Source organism: Pleurodeles waltl, chromosome 5 (genome assembly GCF_031143425.1).
Source record: "Pleurodeles waltl isolate 20211129_DDA chromosome 5, aPleWal1.hap1.20221129, whole genome shotgun sequence".
Taxonomy (NCBI): Eukaryota; Metazoa; Chordata; class Amphibia; order Caudata; family Salamandridae; genus Pleurodeles; species Pleurodeles waltl.
In genome coordinates, this window is record NC_090444.1 from 1,721,860,656 (window position 1) to 1,721,876,539 (window position 15,884).

General features: G+C 49.9%; 1 protein-coding gene across 3 annotated transcripts in view; it reads left to right on the plus strand.

Annotated features, from left to right (window-relative positions):
• Positions 1 to 15,884, plus strand: part of CLIC5 (chloride intracellular channel 5) — a 584,489-nt gene that overhangs the window by 506,843 nt on the left and 61,762 nt on the right. For all 3 annotated transcript variants that reach the window (XM_069236099.1, XM_069236098.1, XM_069236100.1), the window contains one exon: positions 2,026 to 2,132. In XM_069236099.1, coding sequence (XP_069092200.1) covers positions 2,026 to 2,132 — 107 coding nt within the window. The remainder of the gene's footprint in view (positions 1 to 2,025; positions 2,133 to 15,884) is intronic.

Consider the following 15,884-nt stretch of genomic DNA (forward strand, 5'->3'; position numbering starts at 1 on the left):
TTGGCTCTGCAAGCAGAGATATTTAAAATTGTGCACTTCCCCTATGCACTTAGGTGCGTACATAAATGTAAACACTGCCTTCCTATGTCTTTTGTTCTGTTCATGAGACTACTGAATGGATAATTTCATTGATTGAACATCAATGTTATCGATAAGTGGATGAATCACAGATCAACAAAGAATGCTAATTTTTTTACATCTACTCCGGCAAATCCTGCCAAATCCACGTTATTGATTGGATTGATGACACCACCTAAAAATCAGTCCACCCAAGACCAAATTCAACAATTTGCCCATGTCATTATGGTTTCCGCATGTTGCACGAAGGGCAGTTTTTCCACTTTTGGCCCCTAACTTCTGTCCCTGGAGTTCACAGTTAACTCATACCTATTATTTACAACATCACACAATCTTACCCAAGCCAGCATTGTCCATGGTCTCTAGAATGTACAGTGGATCTGACCATCCTTTCTGCCTACCTTAAGGGCCGACCTGTGTCAGTGGGTCGGCTCATAGGCTGTGTTACACAACTCAGGCACAATGGTTTGCAGATCTTTATTTTTCTCTCTTAGCAGTTTCGTTCTGGAATTTCCTTCCTCACTCCTGTTAAAAATTCTGAACCTTATGGCCTTACGAAAATGCATCAAAACAGGACTTCCCTTATCATATTTATATGAGTAATAATATAACTTTCTTTTCAACGCCATGAAACCCACTGGAGTGTGAGTGATATATAAGACTCTCTTAAGGTGACATAACATAGTTGTTTACTGACCTTTGTTTACCTTCACAGAGGATTCTCCCAACCAATCTGACCAATCCAATACATATTGTTATAAATGCAGCACTCCATCTTACTTCTTTTATCTAAGCAGCCAAACACTTTCAGTGAACCTTTCCTCCACCTGAATTAATGCTATCCACTTCATGATATACTCATATGCCTTCTGCTAATCTAATATTTGGTTTTGTAGTGTCTGTTCCAAGAGGTTTTCATGCATTCGTGAGAAGACCGGAGCACTGCTTTTACCACTTTTACATTTGCTACTTTTAAAGGCAGGTATACACATGTGTGGGTTTGTGGAGGAACACTGCCACAATTAGCAGAGGTGTAGAAGAAGGTGGTCTTTCACAGAAAAACGTTTCTCCATGCAAGACATAACGTATTTAAGTCCAATTGCACCATTGTGGAGTATTACGCATGCATAAATGTACATCTTCTACCCTTACACTTGTGGAGAAGCGTTTGCATTGGTAGTACTTGGAATGTACAAGAAAATTCCAGAATTACTCCTGGGAAACTGTGCTGCTTCCCAGGAGTATTCGTCGAGTCCTATGTGAAAAGTCAAAGGTACTCGAAACCTAGGCGCATACCTGCAAGAGTAAATTCCTTAACCTTTATTGAGAAAGCCTTGTGCCCCCTTTCACAGTGCACATGTGTGGTGTACCTCTTCGCCCCAGGGTTCTTCTGTCCTCGTCCAATTGTCAGAGCCTTTCTATTGTTTTGTGTGATTCATGTAGTCCCACTGTAGTTTATTCTCTGGCCCAGTGCAATTGTATCCCCAGATTCAGTGTTCCCTGATTCTCCTCCAGAGACAGCATATGTTCTGAGCAGCCTAAAAACCTAAAAGCTCTTTCGCTTGTCCAAATGCACCTTTGTCCCATACCAAGTAACAAACTTGTATGGGACAAAGGTGCATTTGCACAAGCGAAACAACAAACTTGGTTCAGACCATCAAACTTAACCATACGTTGCCGGGCCAATACCTGATCATCAGTTCCTCAATTAAACTTTAAAAGTGATTATAAATCTTTCTTGAACTTAAGAGACTTGAAATTACTCAACATTTTACAAGGGGGACAAGCAAGTCTCTTCAGGTGCCAAGGTACCCCCTCTCCAATCAATTTTCATTATATGATTCATTTAAAAATGCAATTTACAGCCATATTGCAGGTTTGGTCAGTATTTTGTCAATTTTCATTTTAGTACAATGCATTTTATCACATTAGACTTCTCTTTTTCAGGTACCCTAAACTGGCTGCTAAGCATCGAGAATCCAATACTGCAGGAATCGATATCTTCTCCAAATTCTCTGCTTACATCAAAAACACGAAACAGCAAGATAATGCGAGTGAGTAGACCATCCAACCCTAACTTATTGTCTGAATCAGGCTGCTGCTGCAAAATCCAGCCTCTTTAAGGGGCATATTTTCAAGGAACTGCCACATCATCTCCAATGCACCAATTTCCTTGCGTTGCCCTGCCCCCCCATAACGACACTGTGGTAGCGCTGTATTCACAATACAGTGCACCATGGCACACATTAGCACAATAGCATCAACATTTTTGACGCAATCGTGGCTCTTTGCTGGACTAGCGCCAAAGACTTTGACACTAGTCCATCAAAGCTTTGGGAGGTTCATAGGAAATACCCTAGCGTCACTTTAGCGCCTGCCCTGAGCAGGCTTTAAAAAATGACACTAGAATGGCGCAGTAAAGTCTTGTAAATGTCACTGCACCATTTTTGTGGGTCTCCTTGCGGGGGAACGCCCCCTTGAAATATTATACCTGGTGCAGGCGTAAAGTGTCACAAGGGCTTACAAAGTGGTGCAATGGTAGCATTGCTCCACTTTGTAAATATGGTGCTGGGTGGGGGACTGGTTAGCACCGCCGTAGCATCAAAACAATTATGATACAGAGGCATTAAGGAGAGTAAGGGGCTTGCAAATATGCCCCTTAATGTCCTGTCATATCAGTGGATTGAAGAAACATGCCACCATGAATTATCTTATCATCATTTTCAACCACAATCATATCTAAAGCAGTGATGGATGTTAGGTATCACATTTTGTTGTATTAACTTTTCACAATCAATCAATCAATCAATCAATCATACGATTTATAAAGCGCACTACGTACCCGTGAGGGTTTCAAGGCGCTGGGGGCGGGGGGTGGAGGAGCTGTTGTTACTGGTCGAAGAGCCAGGTCTTGAGGAGTCTTCTGAAGGTGAGTAGGTCTTGAGTCTGTCGCAGGGCGGTGGGGAGGGTGTTCCAGGTTTTGGCGGTGAGGTATGAGAAGGATCTGCCGCCGGAGGTCTTTCTTCAGATGCGGGGGATGACGGCGAGGTTAGTGGAGCGGAGCTGACGGGTGGGGGTGTAGAAGCTGAGTCTGTTGTTTATGTAGGCTGGTCCGGTGTCATGGAGCGCTTTGTGAGCGTGGGTAAGAAGCTTGAAAGTGATCCTTTTGTCCACGGGGAGCCAGTGAAGGTTTCTCAGGTGGTGGGAGATGTGGCTGTGGCGGGGTACGTTGAGGATCAGCCGGGCGGAGGCGTTTTGGATGCATTGGAGGCGTAGTAGGTCTTTTGCTGCAATGCCTGTGTAGAGTGCGTTGCCGTAGTCGAGCCTGCTGCTGACGAGGGCCTGTGTTACTGTCCTTCTTGTTTCTGTCGGGATCCACTTGTTGATTCTGTGGAGCATGCAGAGTGTGTTGTAGCAGGAGGAGGAGACTGCGTTGACCTGTTTGGACAAGGTGAGGGAGGAGTCGAGGATGAAGCCCAGGTTGCGAGCGTGGTCGGACGGTGTCGGTGGGGTTCCTAGTGCGGTGGGCCACCAGGAGTCGTCCCAGGCGGAGGGGGTGGGTCCGAGGATGAGGACCTCCGTCTTGTCCGAGTTCAGTTTCAGACGGCTGTTTCTCATCCATTTGGCGATGGATTTCATTCCCTCGTGGAGGTTGGTTTTGGCGGTGCGAGGGTCTTTGGTGAGTGAGAGGATGAGATGGGTGTCGTCGGCGTAGGTGAGAATGTTGAGGTTGTGTTGTCGGGCCACTTGTGCGAGGGGGGCCATGTAGATGTTGAACAGCGTCGGGCTGAGGGATGAGCCTTGGCGGACGCCGCAGATGATTTCAGTGGCTTCAGAGCGGAGGGGGGGGAGGCGGACTCTCTGGGTTCTGCCGGAGAGGAATGAGACGATCCAGTCGAGGGCTTTTCCTTGAATTCCGGTTTTGTGATTTCAGGGTGCCGTGGCAAACTGTGTCGAAGGCGGCAGATAGGTCCAGGAGGATGAGGGCTGATGTTTCGCCGTTGTCCATTTGGCATCTGATGCCGTCTGTGGCGGCGAGAAGGGCGGTTTCGGTGCTGTGGTTTCGTCTGAAGCCTGACTGGGAGGGGTCTAGGATGCCGTTGTCTTCGAGGTGGCTGGTTAGTTGTGTGTTGATGATTTTTTCAATCACCTTTGCTGGGAAAGGTAGCAGGGAGATGGGTCGGAAGTTCTTGAGGTCGTTGGGGTCTGCTTTGGGCTTCTTGAGGAGGGCGCGGATTTCATCGTGTTTCCATTTTTCAGGGAATGTCGCTGTTTCGAGGGAGATGTTGATGACCTTCCGTAGTTGGGCGATGGTGGAGTCGGCTTTGTTGTATACGTGGTGGGGGCAGGGGTCTGACGGAGATCCTGAGTGGATGGAGTTCATGATCTTGCGTGTCTCTGTGTCGTTCACGTTGGTTCAGGAGGTCAGGAGGTTTGCACATGTGCAGTGTTCGGGGGTGGGGTCTGGCGTGGGAGTGGTGTTGAAGCTGTTGTGGATGTCGGTGATCTTCCAGTGGAAGAAGGTGGACAGTGCGTTGCAGAGTTCTTGGGAAGGAGGGATGTTGTTGGCACTGGGGTTGGAGAGTTCTTTCACGATGCTGAAGAGCTCTTTGCTGTCGTGTGCGTTGTTGTCCTGGCGGTCTTTGAAGTGGGATCGTTTGGCTTGTCTGATGAGTTGGTGGTGCTTGCGGGTGGCGTCCTTGTGGGCTGTGAGGCTGTCAGGTGAGGAGCCATTCCTTTTTTAGCTTCCGGCAGTAGCGTTTGGAGTTTAGGAGCTCGTCGGTGAACCAGGTGGCTTTTCTTCTGGCTTGGTTGTCGGTGGGTTTTTTGAGTGGCGCGAGGGTGTTGGCGCAGTTGTTGATCCACAGGGTGAGGTTGTGGGTGGTGGTGTCTGGGTCGGTGGAGTCGGGGGGTGGGTTCTGGGCAAGGGCGTTGGTAAGCTGGTCTTCCGTAACTTTGCTCCAGGATCGGCGGGGTGGTTGTTGGGAGCGATGGTGCTCGGTATGTTTTTTGTAGGTGAAGTGGATGCAGTGGTGGTCGGTCCAGTGGAGTACGGTGGTATGGTTGAAGGTGACGTGGGCGCTTGAGGAGAAGATGGGATCAAGCGTGTGGCCGGCGATGTGGGTTGGTGTGTTGACGAGTTGTCTGAGGCCGTGGTTGGTGAGGTTGTCGATCAGAGTAGTGGAATTGGTGTCGTTGTTGTTCTCCAAGTGGAAATTTAGGTCCCTGAGGAGGATGTAATCCGTTGAGGTGAGTGCGTGGGTGCTGGTGAGGTCGGCGAGAGATTCGCTGAATGGTGCCCGTGGTCCGGGGGGTCTGTAGAATGAGCGTTCCTCTGAGAGTGGTGTTGGGGTCGGTGTGGATGCGAAAGTGTAGGTGTTCGGCGGTCTTGAGGGAGTCGTCAGTGTGGGTGTCGACCTTGAGGGAGGATTTGTGGGCGATGGCTATGCCTCCTCCGATTCCGTTGTTGCGGTCCCTACGGATGATCTTGTAGCCGTCCGGGATGGCTATTGCGACGTCGGGCGCCGAGGAGTCGTTCCACCAGGTTTCGGTCAGGAAGGGTACATCTGGGGCGGTGGAGTCGAGCAGGTCCCAGAGCTCGATGGCGTGCTTGCGTGCAGAGCGGGTGTTGTGGAGTATGCAGTGGAGGTGGTTAGTTTCGGTCTTTGTTGGTTTTGTTGTTCTGTCGCAGGTGAATCTGCAGGAGCGGCATGCGAAGGGTCTGTGGGTGTTCCTTGGTGAGGGCTTGGAGCATGCTATGATGTGGCCGGGATTGAGGGCGTTGAGTTGGTCGGCCGTGTAGCGGCGTCTGGAGGTGCAGGGGTCTCGCGGACCAGGGTGGGTGGCGCTGGGCGCCGTCCAGGCGCAGACGGGCGCAGACAGGCTTGCCTTTGGCGCCCCATTGGTGCAGCCACGCCGCAGCTGCCATAAGAGGAAGCGAGGGAGGGAGTGGCACCTGGGAGGCGGGAGGGCTTGTCCTATGGGAGGGCTGGTGGAAGGGGCCGCAGGGGACGCAGCAGCGGGAACGGCAAGTGGAAACGGTGAGAAAAGGTGGGGGGAGGTGGGAGGGGCCACAGGGGACGCGGCGGCGGGAAAGGCAAAGTGGAAAACGGTGAGAGAGGAGGTGGCGCGGAGGGCAAAGCGGGGAGCGACCCACCTGCTGCAGGTATCTTGTTATCTTCATCATTTTTTTCCATTTTACCTTTTGTTTAAAACCATTCTTGTGAGTCTTTGAACTCTTTTGCCTCACACACATCCTTTTTCAGCTTTTTACTACTCACTAGGTGAGTTAAGTTCAGACTTATGATCATCTAAGCAATTTTAAGCCCAAAGGATTAATGGGAACATTAATGTATGTTATTATGGTGTATGCTGCCAGTAACAAGATTGTAGTTTTGATTTTGGACAGAGGAGAGAATTCATAGACTTTAACATCAAAAGTCCTTACACCACACTTGGGTCAGCCCAACTGAGAAGATCCCCCGTACACCAGTCTGTTAAAGTAAGAGGGCAGGATTTTCATACAAACATCTGGAGCCACTCAGGTAGAAAATAAGTTGCTTTGTATCACATATAGAAGTTGGGAGAAAGACTACATCACTCATTTGAAGAAAACTCCAGCCAAAATCCAGTGCCAGTGGCCTGCTTGTCCTTCACTGAAGGTGCCTTTAGTCCTCTTTCTTCTATGGAGTTCTAGGAGACCAGCTTTCATGACTTTTGAGGATGAAATTAAGCTCTGGGGATTCCTTTATCAGTGGCGAGAGCACAACTTTCACAGCCCTCTTCATGTTTAAGAAGCATTCTTATTTCCAGATGATGAACAGTCTTCTTTATAATGGTACCCTGGAGTGATTGGTGGTATCCTTAAACTTAAGGTTGGCCCAGCTCCTACTTTCCAGCTCTTTTAGCTCTTTTAGGTCGAGCATAGGAGTGTGCAATCACTGCTCTTCGACATGTTGTAATCTATTCTGTGGGCTTCACACCCACTTTCATTTGTTCCTTGGCCTGCTTTTCAAAAATCCCTTGACATCGTTGGTAAAGGCTTTATGTTTGTCCTTCCTTGAGGCTATTTTGTAACCACCTTGGAGACTAACCCTGTTACATGGATTATTGCACGATGGGGCAGTACCTTAGACTGGCGCCCCATTTTTTGTTTTGCCTCACCGCTTCGCATTCCTGGGCGTATGTTGTTCCTTCCTCTCCCTTGTTTTCGGGCATCTTGCTGTTTCTTTGCGATGTCTGTGGGGTCATTTTTATTTAAATTTTTTTGCAGTTGTATGTAGCACAAACTAGACACAAAGCTATTGGAGCGCTTTTTTGTTATTATTTTTTTTCTTTTGCAGTTTTATATTGCGAGAACTTGATACAAAGGTATTACAGCACTTTGCATGAGCACTGGTTACATTACACAAGAACAGATTAATTTTTGGTAGCAAAGGGAGATTAAGGGGGTCATTCCGACCCTGGCGGTCAAAGACCGCCAGGGCCGCGAATGACGGAAGCACCGCCAACAGGCTGGCGGTGCTTCCTAGCCCATTCTGACCGCGGCGTTAAAGCCGCGGTCAGAAAACCGGGGCCGGCGGTTTCCCGCCAGTTTACCCCCGGCTGGGCGAATCCGCCAGGGCAGCGCTGCAAGCAGCGCTGCCTTGGGGACTCTGACCCCCTTCCCACCAGCCTGTTTCTGGCGGTTTTCACCGCCAGGAAGAGGCTGGCGGGAACGGGTGTCCTGGGGCCCCTGGGGGCCCCTGCACTGCCCATGCCACTGGCATGGGCAGTGCAGGGGTCCCTAACAGGGCCCAGGGCGGCTTTTCACTGTCTGCTTAGCAGACAGTGAAAAGCGCGACGGGTGCAACTGCACCCGTCGCACCGCCGCAACACCGCCGGCTCCATTCGGAGCCGGCTCTTGTGTTGCGGCCCTCATTCCCGCTGGGCCGGCGGGCGCTAACTTGCTTAGCACCCGCCGGCCCAGCGGGAATGTCAGAATGCGGGAAGCAGTATTTTGGCCGCGTGGCGGCCAAATGGCGCCGCCCGCCAGAGTTAGAATGAGGGCCTAAGTGATTTACCCAGAATCACAGGATGTGGAGCCGGTGACAAGACTCAAACCGTGATCACCAACTCCAAAGTCAGCAGCTCTGGCCCTTATGCCACATCTTCTCCCCTAGGGTTCTTTGTTTGGTGCGTGCTGGGGCAGTCTGGCAATAACTTTCTTTTTTTAGATAGCACTTGGTAATAGAATTTCTGCCATTTCATAGTGCTGCAAAGTAGGTGCCTTTCTTAAAATCGCTATAATTCATTTGCATCGACCTTGCAGAGATGAAGAGGTGAAAAAGCAATGTCAGGATTGTAATCTGTGACATTCTCGTTCTGTCAAGACCTCTGAAGTGAGTGGATTAACTAACTGACTTGAGTAGAGCTTAACACTAGGTGATAGCACATGATCTTGATATCCTCCGGAAAATCACCAACCAAACACAGGTTAGTTGTTGGCAAGAAGATGACAAAAGGTGTTGTCTCTAAAATGGTGAAAAATTAGTCGTGACTCCAGACCCAAGCACTACACGGTCTCAAGCTTGATAGCAAAAAAGCTAGTCTTTGGATGTAAGTTGGGCCTCTTCAAATAGAGTTCAGTTGGTAGAGGCTGCCAATTTCCTAACCCTGTAGCGCAAAGAAGCTAACACAAGGGTGCCACAGTGAGAGGAGCAGCGTATCATAGGGCAAAACTAGGCCAAGACATCAAATTTTGAGTAGCCAGCCCAACAGAGATAATTCTCATTTCAAAACCATCAGCCAGTGCACAAATGTATGCACTGAAAAGGCACCGTCAAGGCCCAGGAGATTCAGGTACACATAACTGTTCTACAGAGTCCAGTCCTGAGCTGAGGGCTGTCATAAGACTATTAACCCAAGGCAGTGCTTTAACTGAATACAGAGTACCAGCCCTTATGTATTTCCATTTAAAACACTGACCCAAGGTCACAGATGTTACACCTCTGGAACCTATCCTGTCGGCCTATCTACCACTGAAGCTCTGTTTCACCAATCTGCACACATTTGAAGCCTCCTGTTCAGTTAATTTGCCTGTTCTGTTATTCTCTTAGTATACAGTCCATGTTTTTAAACATTAGGCTGGTATGGCCAATATAGAGGAATAATTCCTTTAAACGTTTAACACACAGAAATATATGGCTGCCCCCTTTTCTTTGCTCTTAGCTCTTTTGAGCCCCTCAGTCTCTGGGTTAAATGCCACAAAAGTGCCTCTTTGTGGTTTGTTTGGTGCTATAAAAGTTTAGGTAAACACACTAGAAAGGGTTGCATCTCAGGGGTGTGGAATTTATTAAAATATCTACTTGTCCAGGGGACAGGTTGCTTCTCAAATCTACTTGTCATGTAAAAAGATCTACTTGTCCCTTTGGTGCCATGTAGTGTGGCGAAAAATTATGGCAGCAATTAATAGCCTCTCTGATTATGCCAGGGCTACTACCATAGTAGGGCTTGAATACTTGGAGTTTCAATCCCTACTGTAGCAATTTCCTTATTTTGCCACCTTTCTGCAGATCTGCATACTGGGGCTGGAGGAAGCAGTAAGCAATAGTTTCAGGGCTGGAATGCCTTTGAGTCTGCAAACCTACTAACCTGCATGTTTTAAAGATTTTTACCAGCTTCTCTCTAATATTTTCCCATAATAAGAAAGGTTGGAAATTTACTCCTGACAATGGCAGAATTAGAACTTCTTCCAGGGTTGGGAAGAAAGTGGCTGGAGGGAAAATGAACATGCAAATGCTCAATAGATTTTCACATGAGCAAATCTACACATTGTATTTACCCATGCTAAAATACAGTTCACAAATATTTTATAGGGGTACGACATATACCATGGGTGCACTTTTGTGACTTTCTTTAAGAATTTGGGGCCACATGTAGGTAGGTTCAGATTTGTGACCTGCAAATTGCGAGTCGCAAATCCGAATGTAGGATGGTGTTCTTGACACCATCTGTGATTCGCAAGGGCTTCGCAAATGCCCACCTCATGAATAATCATGAGGTGGGTCGCAATTTGCGACCCCCTCGCGAATGGTGGCCTGCTGGAGTCAGCAGACCACCATGTCTGTGACTGCTTTTAAATAAAGCAGTTTTTTTTGTTTGTTTTTGTAATGCAGCCCGTTTTCCTTAAAGGAAAACGAGATGCATAACAAAAACGAGAAATGAAACGTTTTCGTTTCATTTTTTCAGAGCAGGCAGTGGTCCGCAGGACCACTGCCTGCTCTGAAAAAATGTTGACAGTGACATTCACAATGGGGAAGGGGTCCCATGGGGATCCCTTCCCTTTTGCGAAAGTGTTAGCACCCATTTGAAATGGGTGCAAACTGCGATTGGTTTGCGCCCGCGTTCGCGGTCACAAAACAATCCTACATTGCACTGCGAGTTGCAATTAGGAAGGGAACACCCCTTACTAATTGCGAGTCGCAAACCCGTTTTGTGATTCGGTAACCAGGTTACTGAATCGCAAAACTGGGTTTGTGCATCGCAATGTGCTTTTTGCATGTCGCAAACAGCGAAAGTCGCTGTTTGCGACATGCAAAAAGCTACCTACATGTGGGTCTTGGTCCCTAATTAGGTCTGGTGTTAACAAAGACATTTTGTTTTTATTAAACTTCTATTTCTCTCTCTTTCGGCTGGCTTTACTGTGAGTGATCGCATTCTGCTCTTCCACAAGGAGCATATTGCCACACAAAGTAGTTTTGTTCAGTGTCAGGAACTACAGTGGCAATCAGTGACGTAACGAAACTGGAGGGTGCCCCTTTGCAAAGAACATGGAGGAGCCCCCTCTCCAGACTCACTCAGGGCAGGTGCTGTGCTGGAGGGGCCCCCTGGAGGGCGGCTGCGGGGCCTTTGTTATGCCGCTGGTGGCAACGTGTGCTTTAAGAGTTCAAAAACTTTTTGGGGTTTTTTTGCCAATGTTTGTTACAATGTTGAGGGCCTGGTAGCTCCCACAACAATAAAGTGTTACAAAAGCCATGTCAAAACAAGACACGCATTGATGAAACTAAAAGAAATATGTCAGATCAGTTGGCTTTGTCAGTGTTTGTTTATTTTCATGCTTCCCATAATCGTGTTGAAAATGGTTACACTGATTTTCCATTAGAAATATTTTTGGGAAATACTAGCATGCATCAACACATTTTACTAAATGACACTTCATTTGCATATAATCAGAGAGCATTCTGGGAGCATTATACTTAGCCTCTTAGCCTAAACTTTTCAAACATGTGTGTACACGTTTTTTTTTTTTTTTTGTACTGGAACCAACGTCAGTAGTGAAGTGTGACCTTAAAACATTTATTTACAGCACTCACCCTAATAATGAAGGCTTTCAAATAATGAACCATAAATACAAGTTCGAACAGCATTATCTTTTGGAAACACATTACCCCAACTGCAGAGAATTCCACTCTCTGTAAACAGGCAGCCAAAGGGTTTGTGCTGCAGGGGGTTGGGCCTACTTGTCCCAAGGACAAAGTAAACATAAAAACTTGTTGCCCTTGACCCCAAACAAGATGTGTCGGGGGATAGGAATTCCACATCCCTGCATCTCTAGCGTATCACAGCCAGTCTGTAGGAATGAGGCAAAGATGGCGGCCTTGTTGTGTCCTCTCCCTAGCAGCGTCAGGCCTGGGAGGGCTGCTGTGACACTTAGCATACATCCACTACACTTCAAACCAAAACACATGAGTAAAAGACATTGGTGGTCATTACAACCCTGGCGGACGGTGTTAAAGCTGCGGTAATACCGCAAACAGGCCGGCAGACAAAAAAATGGAATTACGACCCTGGCGAAGACAGCCACTTTAACACATCGCCCGCCAGGGCAGTACAGACAAACAGCGCGGCAGTCACTGCCAACAGACAGGCGGAAGACAATGTACCACCCACACTATCACAACACACCAATCCGCCACCTTTTCCGGGGCGGATTCACCGTGGATAAAAACACGGCGGAAACAGCTTTTGTAATGGGAAAACGCTCACCTCAACACATCCCACGAGGAACGAGGACTCCATGGACCCGGAACTACAAATCTTACCTGCCCTTGCATTCCTGCTCATCTACGACCAACAGCGACGTAGGCACAGAACATACCGGTGAGTACTGCACCTACGACATGGGGAGGGGGAGGCAAAAGTTACGGGGACACCCACCAAACACCCCCACCCCCACCCTCGCATATTACAACATACACACCAATGCAGTCACAAAAATCACAGTAACAACCCACAACCCCCCCGGAAGAATGCAATGACAAAGCGAATAGCGCCCAAACTTTGTATTTAGCCAATATACAACTCATTAAAAAATATACGGATATATATCACGAAATCTGTCAAAAATAAATGTACAAAACAAGAAGTAGTGCAGATATGTACACAACAATGTCCGTGCACCAACAGTCCAAAAATGCATGGGCGATGCCCACAATAGATACCTGACCAAAATCTGAGATAACACTGCCGGGGCATCAGATAGAAACACTACAGGCACCTCAGGGGGAAGGGAAGGGTGGGCACCTCAGCCACATGAATGCGAAGCCAGATCCACAACGGGGCTCCATGCCCATTGATGTATCCTGGGGAGTGCAAAGCCACAGTCTCTCAAGTCTCTACAGTGGGTGGGTTGCCCACTGTGCCATCCTGGGGAGTGCAAAGCCACAGTCTCTCAAGTCACTAGAGTGGGTGGTTTGCCCACTGTGCCATCCTGGGGAGTGCAAAGCCACAGTCTCTCAAGTGTCTACAGTGGGTGGGTTGCCCACTGTGCCATCCTGGGGAGTGCAAAGCCACAGTCTCTCAAGTCTCTACAGTGGGTGGATTGCCCACTGCCATATCCTGGGGAGTGCACAGCCACAGTCTCTCAGGTAGATGCAGGTCTCCACTGGTTCTGGAGGGGGACTAGTGCCCAGACTGGATGAGTCTCCCCGTGAAAGTACCTGTCCTGTCACTGTCCCAGCTGCACATGGGAGAACGATGCCTGATGTGCCGGACTATTCATACCCACACAGTCTTTGCCCTGTTCAGCGGTCTTCACCATGGCGGTCTTGGCCTTGTTCAGCGGTGCTTTGCCATGGCTGCCTATGGACTGTTCAGCGGTGCTTTGCCATGGCGGTCTTTGCCCTGTACAGCGGTCTTCACCATGGCGGTCTTGGCCTTGTTCAGCGGTGCTTTGCCATGGCTGCCTATGGACTGTTCAGCGGTGCTTTGCCATGGCGGTCTTTGCCCTGTTCAGCGGTCTTCACCATGGTGGTCTTGGCCTTGTTCAGCGGTGCTTTGCCATGGCTGCCTATGGACTGTTCAGCGGTGCTTTGCCATGGCGGTCTTTGCCCTGTTCAGCGGTTTTCACCATGGCGGTCTTGGCCTTGTTCAGCGGTGCTTTGCCATGGCTGCCTATGGACTGTTCAGCTGTGCTTTGCCATGGCGGTATTTGCCCTGTTCAGCGGTCTTCACCTTGGCGGTCTTGGCCTTGTTCAGCTGTGCTTTGCCATGGCTGCCTATGGACTGTTCAGCGGTAGCCTAAGATGGCGGTTCAGATACTGACATTGGTGTGTGGCATGACGTTCCATCATTGCCCAGTGGGGCTGTGAAATTCTGGACCCTCCTGGGCTGTGACTCTGGCGGTTGCGGTGGTCTCCTGACCAGTAACGATACTTGAGCCCTCCTGGGCTATGACTCTGGCGGTGGTCTCCTGACCAGTAATGATACTTGAGCCCTCCTGGGCTATGACTCTGGCGGTGGTCTCCTGACCAGTAACGATACTTGAGCCCTCCTGGGCTATGACTCTGGCGGTGGTCTCCTGACCAGTAACGAGGGTGCTGGCGGTTGTGTCTGGACCGCCGGAAATGATGGCGTACTTCTCCGCCGTGACACTCACAACAGGTTGGGGAGACTTCCTCTGGACCTTCCCCACCTTCTTTTGAGTTACAGATGACTCACCAATCGCCTTGGATCCCATTTCACTGTTTGTACCACCGGGAGTCTTGACACAGTCCCGTCGTCCAATCTCCAATTTCGGAGCCTTCACAGGGGGTGGGCTGACAGTGCCTTGGCTCCGGGTCCTACTGCCTGCCCTGGTGGACGGGGCACTCCAAAAACCTGGAACACGCACCACTGGTACCGGAGGCATTTTGGCTGAGGCGCTACGACGGGACTGATGAATTGGAGGGGGGGGGGGGGTCAAAAAGGTCAATTTGACATAGGGACAATTTCTGACATACACTGGGATGGGTAGTTGGAGGGGCTCTGGGAGTGGAGGAAGAGGAGGTGGTTGTAGGAGGTGTCACTTTAGGTGTTTTGGGTGCAGGTGCAGGTACTGGAGGCTGTCGTGAGGTGGATGGATGTTGGGTGAGTGATTGCCGGCGTTTGTGTACTTTGGGAGGGGGCGTCACAGACACTCTGGGAGAGGACACAGGGGACGTGTATATGGCAGTGGAGGTGGTGAGTGCAGGTGAGCGGCTTGTGGTGCTGGGTGTCCTGGTGCGAGTCGTAGTGCCTGTAGATGTGGTGCATGCAGGTGTGTGTGTAGACGAGACTGGGAGGGAGGAGGGAGAAGAGGAGGAGGGGGACACAGTGGAGACAGTGGATGTTGCTGTGTCTGTATGGGTCTGATGCTTGTGTGAGTGCTTATGGTGAGTGTGGTGCCTATGTTTGTTTGAGCTACTTTTGGGTGTTGACTTGTGTGCATGCTGGTCTGTAGGTGTGCTTGGGATGGGCTGGGGTACAGGGTATTGGTTCTGGGTGGAGGAAGTTGGAGGGGGGAGGCTGGACACAGGGACAATGGCTGCCATCAGTGCTGAGGCCAGAGATTGCAGGGTTCGCTGAAGGACAGCCTGACCAGAATGAATGCCTTCCAGGAATGCATTACCGTGTTTCATCTCTCGTTCTACACCCTGGATGGCATTCACAATGGTAGACTGCCCAACAGTGAGTGACCTGAGGAGGTCAATGGCCTCCTCACTGAGGGCAGCAGGGGTGGCAGGGGCAGGGCCTGAGGTGCCTGGGGCGAAGGTGATGCCCACCCTCCTGGGTGTGCGGGCACGGGGCGAACGCTGAGGGGCTGCTGGGAGGGCGGTGCTGGTATGGGAGGTGGCGGCTGTACCTGTAGAAGTGGGGGTGCACAGATGGTGCCGCCACCACAGGGGAGCTCCCATCGGGGGACGAGTCCGTATCGCTGTTTGGTGATCCTGTGGCCGACGTGAAGCTCCCCTCACCCTCCGTCCCACTGGTGAAATCAGAGTCTGTGGTGTGGCCCTCCATGGCCATGTGGGATGCAGCTCCCTCGTGCTCCGGTGCCACTGTACCTCCGCCTGATGATGCTGATGTACAGAAGGACAAGGAGAGCAGAAAAAGGGTGGAGACAGAAGAAAGAGAGTTTTAGTGCATGGCATACCGCTACCGTTGGCAGACAAGACAAACGCAGCAGCCCCCTGCATTGCGCCGTGCTCCTGCCCTCTGCACATGCAATTCCTGGGAAATGGCCTACATGGCAATGGTAGACATCTGCCCACATGGATGGCAAAGGGGCAACTATACATCAATTTGCCTTTTTTTTAGCTGGGGTAGAGTGCCACATGGCCTACATAACGGAGGGGCCTTGCCTACCTAACTCGCCCTGGCCTAGGGACACCCACAGCCCACCACCCCCACCCAGACAGCTCCACAGCACGCAAAGTCCATTGCATGAGGTTGAACTCACCCCCTTGTGTCTGCTGTGATGTCCTTAAGCGCCCATCCAGCTCCGGGTAGGCCACCGCCAGGATCCG